Source organism: Bison bison, unplaced genomic scaffold, assembly GCF_000754665.1.
Source record: "Bison bison bison isolate TAMUID 2011002044 unplaced genomic scaffold, Bison_UMD1.0 scf7180017864508, whole genome shotgun sequence".
NCBI lineage: Eukaryota > Metazoa > Chordata > Mammalia > Artiodactyla > Bovidae > Bison > Bison bison.
In genome coordinates, this window is record NW_011495064.1 from 2,427,221 (window position 1) to 2,434,923 (window position 7,703).

Sequence of the window (7,703 nt, forward strand, 5' to 3'; positions counted from 1 at the left end):
CTAGTGGTCGTGTATGGACATGAGAGTTGGACTATAAAGAAAGCTGAGCGCTGAAGAATTGATGCTTTTGAACTGTGGTGTTGGAAAAGACTCTTGAGAGTCCCTTGGATTCCAAGGAGGTCCAACCAGCCCATCCTAAAAGAGATCAGTCCTGGGTGTTCATTGGAAGGATTGATGCTAAAGCTGAAACTCCAATACTTTGGCCACCTCATGTGAAGAGCTGACTCATTGGAAAAGACCCTGATGCTGGGAGGGTTTGGGGGCAGGAGGAGAAGGGGATGACAGAGGATGAGATGGCTGGATGGCATCACCGACTCGATGGATATGAGTTTGAGGAAGCTCTGGGAGTTGGTGATGGACGGGGAGGCCTGGCGTGCTGCAGTCCATGGGGTCGCAAAGAGTCGGACACGACTGAGCAACTAAACTGAACTGAACTGAACAGATCCCTCCCTGCTTTTCCCCTTTAGTGATCACAAGTCTGTTTTCTATGTCTGAGTCTATTTCTTTTTTGTAAATGAGTTAATTGGTATAATATCTTAGATTCCACGTATCTGTGATATCATATGATGCTTGTCTTTCTCTTTCTGGCTTACTTCACTTAGTGTGATCATCTCTAGCTGCATCCGTGTTGCTGCGAATGGCATTATTTCATTCTCTTTTGTGGCTGTGAATGGCGTGTTTCCTCCTCTGTATGCTCCACTGTAGACATGCACCGCTTTTGCTTTGTTCACTCATCTGCTGGTGGACATTAGGTTGCTCCCATGACTTGGCTGTTGTGAATACTGCTGCAGTGCACCTGGGAGTCCAGCTATCTCTCTGAATTAAGAGTTTTTTCTGAACATACACCCAGGAGGGGGATTGCTGGATCATAAGGTAACTCTATTTTTAGTTTTTTAAGGAACCTCCACACTGTTTTCCATAGTGGCTACACCAGTTTACATTCCCATCAGCATGCAGGAGGGCTCCCCTTTCTCCACACCCTCTCTAGTATTTATTAGTTAAAGACCTTAAATTCTTAATGGGTGCAGCTATGTCTTCATCAGCTTTGGCTCCTTCATACTTTGTATGAAGTAAGTCAGACAGAAAAGGACAAATATCGTATGGTATTGCTTATATGTGGAATCTAAAAAATAAAATGGTAAAAATGAACATATTTACAAAACAGAAATAGAGTCACAGATATAGAAGACAATCTAATGGTTACCAGGGAGGAATGCCAGGGAGGGATGAATTGGAAGATTGGGATTAACATATACCCACTACTATATATAAAATAGATACTGAAATAGACCTTCGGTATAGCACAGGGAACTCTACTCAATACTCTGTAATGGCCTATATGGAAAAGAATGTAAAAAGAGTGGACATATGTATGTGTAAAACTCAATCACTTTGTTGTACACCTGAAACTAAGACAACATTGTAAATCAACTAAAAATTTAAAAATAAAACACTTAAATAAAGATTTTATTTTAATACTCAATAAAAACTTAAAAATAAGTAAATAAAAGCACTAAAATAAAGAATAAAAGACTTCAAGGAGCCATGAACAATCAGATGCATTAAGAGTGAGGGACAAGGGACCTCCCTGGTGGTCGGGTGGTTAAGACCCTGCACTTCCACTATAGGTTGAGTCCCTGGTCGGGAACCAGGATCTCACATGCCAAGTGGCCCGGTCAAAAAGAGAAAAAAAAAGAAAAAGACTGAGGAGAAAATCCAGGATCTGCCCTGAAGCTGGGACACACTGTCAGACCCACGCCAGACTGACAAAGAGCCACCTGGCCTAGCAGCATTCAGCAAGGCAAGTGAATCTTCAGATTCATCAAAGCGAAAGGAAAATGAGCATGTTCAAACATTTAGCAAGTGCACAGGCAAGCCTCCCTGCTCCCACCCAGCCAGGTGCCAGATCCCCGCTGGAGCCCCAGCTCAGGCGTGTTACCTTCAAGTGCTCCCTGGCCTCCCTGCTCCCACCCCGGCCGGGTGCCAGACCCCCGCTGGGCCCCCCTCTCAGGCGTGTTACCTTCAAGTGCTTCCTGTAGTTGTTGTAGATAACAGCCAGAAAGACAGACATGAAGATGTAGGTGTTGATGATGATGTAGGTTATAAAGTACAGAGAATACCACCAGTTGAGCTCATAGGCAGGCATCCTAGAAGGAAATAACTACGTGTCACGGTTTTCCGTGCCCTAGGTCCACAGTGCATAGAAGGCTGACCACAGGGGACATCCCACGTGGACAGTCCATGTGCGTGGGGCAAGGAAAACCTTTACTCCGTCTACGTCTCCCCCAGACAGTGCGACGGGGCCTCAAAGCCATCACCATGCTTCATGCTAAATGGCTCACTCCAGACCTGCCTTCTGAAGTCCTTCGTGCCTTAGAGAGGTGCCAACTTCCAGAGCAGGCAAGATCTGGGAGATGCCCCCATCCCACTCCCTCCCTTCCCAGTGAGAAAATCAAAAGCCCAGAAAGGAGATTCACTTGCCCAGAATTATAGGAAGAATCTGAACTTTGAGCTGGGTCAAGGCTTTTCAGGGACACCAGAATGCCTTGCCAGGATGCAGGGAAGGCAGATAATTTTGTATCCACATTCGGACTATGAGAATGAAAGAAGTAGCATTAACAATGGCACTGGGGCCTTCCCTGGGAGTACAATGGATAGGAATCCGCCTAGCAATGCAGGGGACTCGGGTTCGATCCCTGGCCCAGGAAGATTCTATATGCTACAGAACAACTAATCCTGTGGAGGACAACAATTGAGGCCGTGTCCTGCAACTACGGAAGCCGTGAGCCTAGAGCCAGTGCTCCGCAACAAGAGAAATCACCACGATGAGAAGAAGCCCAGGTCCCACAACGAAGAGAGGACCCCACTCGCCACAACTAGAGAAAGCCCCAGTGCAGCAACAGAGACCCAGTATAACCAAAAATAAATTAAAAATAATGTTAAAAAATAACGGTGCCGGGACAAAAGGCACCAATCAGGATGCATGCTCATACCCCCGTTCATGGAAACGGTTTTGTACAGCAGGGGACGCTGAGGGAGTCAGCAGAGGGAAAGAGCCAAGAAAAAACAGAAGGGCCAGGAGCTTCCCTCGCTCACTTTTTGCTAGAGACAGGCCTCGGAGCGAGCAGGAACCCGGGACAAGTTGACACGAGGGTCCTACACACAACTGGACAACAGGAAGCCCGCCCTTCCCCCACAGCGAGTTATGGGAGGAGACGGGGCGGACATTCGCAGTTAGAGCTCCAGCCACACTCTAGGACCCAGGAGTCATCTGTTCAGGGGGCACTGTTGAATAATCTTACCTCCACAAACAAGGCAAATCCATAATACACAGGATATTAGGGGGAAAAAAGAGCCTGATGTTTTTCTCCTAAATAATGTCCACGTGTGTGGAGAATTGGCACTGGGGGACAGGGGGAGGGGACAACTCCTAACCTTTACATTTCTTTCCTGTTTCATTTAGCCAGAAAACCACATCAATGCTTAGGAGAAAAGCTGTGCTTCCTTTACAAAAATGGCTTAGGTGTTTCAACTCAAGACTCAAAGAACCTTCCAGAACAGAATTGAGTTCAAATATCTAAGTTATGTCTCCAGATATGTCTCCTGTTGCTTTTGGTTTTTTTTAAAAGGTCATCTAAATTTAGTTTTAATTTAACCTATTTTTTTTCTTTTTGGCCATGTTGTTCAGCATGCAGGATCTCAGTTCCCCAACCAGGGATCAAACCAGTGCCTCCTGCAATGGAGGCTCAGAGTCTTAACCAGTGGACTGCCGGGGAAGTCCCTCATAAAATTTTTGAAGAGTGCAAAGTGTTGGCACTAGCCTACCCTCTCTATTTAAATCTAAGTTTACATAGGGACTTCCCAGGCAGTCCAGTGGTTAAGACTCTGAGCTTCTATTCCTGAGGGTAAGGGAGCCCTGGTGGGAGAACTAAGACTCTGCATGCCTCATGGTGTGGCAAAAAAAAAAAAAAAAAACTGTATAAAAATTTTACAACAACAACAACAAAAAAAATTTTACAACAAACATGAATAAACAGAAAATCGCTATTTTTTTCTCTTACAGTTGCTTTTAAGAAAGTGGATTCTGTTATAGAACAGATGTCAGTGGATGTGAACTGGTGACTCACGTACATGACGTCAGGGCTGTTTGCAGTGGTGACCAGCACGTAGAGTTCAAACGCTATGTCCAGGATGTTGGTGAAGTATGGTGACCCTTCCACAGTCCTAAGATCCCTAAAGAGGAATCAGCGACACAGAGTGAAAAAAACCCACAGACATAAATGAAGCTGTGGTTTCTGACACCCTTTTCCCCTTGTGGAGCCCTCCTGGAGTGTCTGAACGGGGAAGACAGCCACTGGTGAACACACACATGGGAGAGTTCTCCGGCAGAAACTTCCAGAGCAGCCTGCTCACCTATCCCCGAAAAGCTTCAAGGCCAAGAGGGAGAAAATCATCATGCTGAAGAGGAACAAGAGGAACACGTAGAGGATGTCGGGCAGAGTGTTCCGGATGCTTCGGAAGGTCCTCCGGATCTGTGACGACACAGTTCGTTTCACTTACACACAATCAGCTAATTCTCTGCTAAAACAAAACCCCCACCGCCTTAGCAGATGCAGACTGGGATCATTTACACACAATCAGCTAATTCTCTGCTAAAACAAAAACCCCGCTTCCTTAGCAGATGCAGACTGGGATACGTTGTTTTATTTGCTTCGTCCTATCTGACTCTTTTGCAACCCCATGGGCAGTAGCCCGCCAGGCTCCTCTGTTCAAGGGATTTGCCAGGCAAGAATGTTGGAGTGGCTTGCCATTTCCTTTTCCAAGGGATCTACCCGAACCAGGGATCTAACCCACGTTTCCTGCATTGGCAGGAGGATTCTTTAGCACTGAGCCACCAGGGAAGCCAAACTGGTGTGTGTGCAGAGAATGGGTAAACAACAAGGTCCTACTGTATAGCACAGGGAACTGTACTCAATACCCCACGATAACTGTGCTCACACCCTACCCATGATGGAAAAGAACATGAAAAAGAATGTACATACAAATGTATAACTGAGTCACTTTATTGTACAGCAACAATTAACACAACTCTGTAATTCAACTACACTTCAGTAAAAAAAAAATTTTTTTAAACACCCTCTTATGTATCCTAAATCATATCCTTACCTGACGACTTTCAGGGAAGTTGATGAGGAAGACTGGCCTCAAGGCCCTTGACCATCGAACTCCGCGGATGTTAACAGCTTCCAGGGACCCATAGATGACCAGATCAATCAAGGTCAGCTGTGACAGACATGGGGCGGAGATGTCAGTACTGCTAGAGGACTGAGGAAGTGCCATACAGACGCATGTTCACTGACCCAGGAGGAAGGTCATGATATATCACGGGAAAAGAACCACATTCATAGCATAAAAACAGAACATTAACAGCGGCTGTCATCCGAGAGTTCACTATGTGCCATGGCCTCTATAAGCTTTCCATAGACTATTCCACGCCCCCTGCAGAGGGTACCACTCCTGGATGGAAATGTTTGACATACAGAGAGGGAGATCACGAGGCCCCAGTCACACAGCCAGCAAGAGGGGCAGGCCTGGGACTGGACCCAGGAGGCTTGGTAACAGAGCCTCGGCAGTTACCAGCACTACCTACCACCATGTGGTACTTTTCTTCAGTTCCACATATGAGGCAGGTTTCTAGCCTAGTTCCCAGGTGGCACCAGTGGTAAAGAACCTGCCTGCCAATGCAGGAGATGCAAGAGACGCAGGTTCGATCCCTGGGTTGGGAAGATCCCCTGGAGTAAGAAATGGCAACCCGCTCCAGTAACTTTGCCTGGAGAATCTGGAGTCTACTGGTCTACAGTCCATGGGGTCACAAAGAACTGGACAAGACGGAGCATGCACACACACAACGGGATAGAAATATGCAGATTACAGAAAATTCTTATCAATCCTTATTAAGGTCAGTCTGTGATCCTGAGGATGGACAAAGGAAGAAGGACCCAGAGCAGTTTAGAAAAATGTAAGTTAAAAAAGAATAATCTACCATCATCAGAAATGTTAGATCAGTCCCTTTGGAGGCAAGGCACTGAGGACTGAGAAAGCTCAATCACAGTGGGAGAGAAAATACAGACTCAGAAAGAGGCTGGTGCTGGCCGCTGCATGGGGCGCCACCTGGAGGGAGTCAGAGGGGTTATTCCAGGGCAGCAGGGGTGGCCGGACAGCTCACCAAGGGTCACGGTATCTGTGGAGGCTTCTTGGAGGAAGCACTCCCTGATGCAATCTTTTGCTGCTGTTGTTAATTAATTTTTAAATTTTTGGCTGCACAGGGTCTTCGTTGCCGTGCTCAGGCTTTCTCTAGTTGCAGCGAGCAAGGGCTACTCTCTAATCGTGGTGCAGGGGCTTCTCACTGCAGTGGCTTCTCTAGTTGCAGAGCACAGGCTCCTAGGCGTGCAGGCTTCAGTAGCTGCAGCACATGGATTTAGTTGCCCCACCTTATGTGGAATCTTCCCGGACCAGTGATCGAACCTGGGTCCCCTGCATTGGCAGGCAGATTCTTAACCACTGGACCATCAGGGAAGTCCCCTTTGATGTAATCTTAAAGCAAATAAAAGCTTTAAAAGCACACAACTCTGAGCAGTCAAGAGCTGTGGCAGGCAGACACAGCAAAGGGACGCTCAGGAAGCAGGGATTCCTGGCAGTGGGGGCAGAGGGGAGCAGGAAGTGACAAGCCCTCAGACCGAGGGCAGGTAAATTTGAGGATCAGGCTACAAAGATAAGTCTTATTCCCAGAGCCTGGGGAGCCCAGAAAGTCTTTCAAATAAGGGGGATGGAGGTGAAGGAGTGAGACCCTTTTGCTTACAGATGCAGGACAGACCTGGACGGGGCACTCTGCACCCTCATCCAGTTCACTCCATACACCTCTGCGGAGTGCCTCTTCATGCAAGGCATTGTTCTAGCTCTAGAGAGAGAAAGCACTCAGAGCTCTCTGGAGGAAACCTGGATGAGACAGGGGCTGAGGGTGTGTGGGATGGGGCTCTGAGGAGGTGGCGTGGGAGGGATGGCCGTGCAGGTCTAGGACAGGAGGACCTCCGGTGGGAGGGACACAGAGCCTCCGACACCGACTTTGGCTTTTCTTGGTGGGATTCGGGATGCTCTAAAGAAGGGAGCATGGTGACTGGGTCGGACTTGGGCTTGAAAAGTGCCCACGTGTCCATCATAGTCAAGGCTCTGTGCTGGAAGTCTTAGGAGATGAGGATGGACTTCCGACCCTGTCCCAGGAGGGGGTCATGCAGCAAACACAGCCTTGAAAGACGTACATGCTTTCCAACTCTTTTCTTTGTTTTTTTTTAAGTTTTCCCAGCCATCTCATCCTCCACCTTCCTGTGTCAGGCAATACTGTGTTATGGACTGAACTGAAGATGTCGTCACAAGTCCCATCTCAGATCGAGGGTTCTTGTACAGTAAGACACTCATATATGAATACGTTCTGTCCCAAGAGCACATTTGTAAGTCCAACAAAGTTAGCCTAGGTACACAATTATACACAGTACTTTACTATATAGTACTTTGCTGCTGCTGCTAAGTCACTTCAGTCGTGTCCAACTCTGTGCAACCCCATAGATGGCAGCCCGCCAGGCTCCGCCGTCCCTGGGATTCTCCAGGCAAGAACAGTGGAGTGGGTTGCCATTTCCTTCTCCAATGCA

The 7,703-nt window shown here is 47.4% G+C and overlaps 1 protein-coding gene across 1 annotated transcript in view; it reads right to left on the reverse strand.

Annotated features, from left to right (window-relative positions):
* LOC104980783 (two pore calcium channel protein 2-like) overlaps positions 1–7,703 on the reverse strand; it is a 55,092-nt gene that overhangs the window by 29,277 nt on the left and 18,112 nt on the right. Inside the window, exons 5-8 of the mRNA XM_010829559.1 lie at positions 5,167–5,283; positions 4,414–4,532; positions 4,132–4,233; positions 2,021–2,147 (exon numbers count right to left, since the gene is read on the reverse strand). Of these exons, the coding sequence (XP_010827861.1) occupies positions 2,021–2,147; positions 4,132–4,233; positions 4,414–4,532; positions 5,167–5,283 (465 nt within the window). The remainder of the gene's footprint in view (positions 1–2,020; positions 2,148–4,131; positions 4,234–4,413; positions 4,533–5,166; positions 5,284–7,703) is intronic.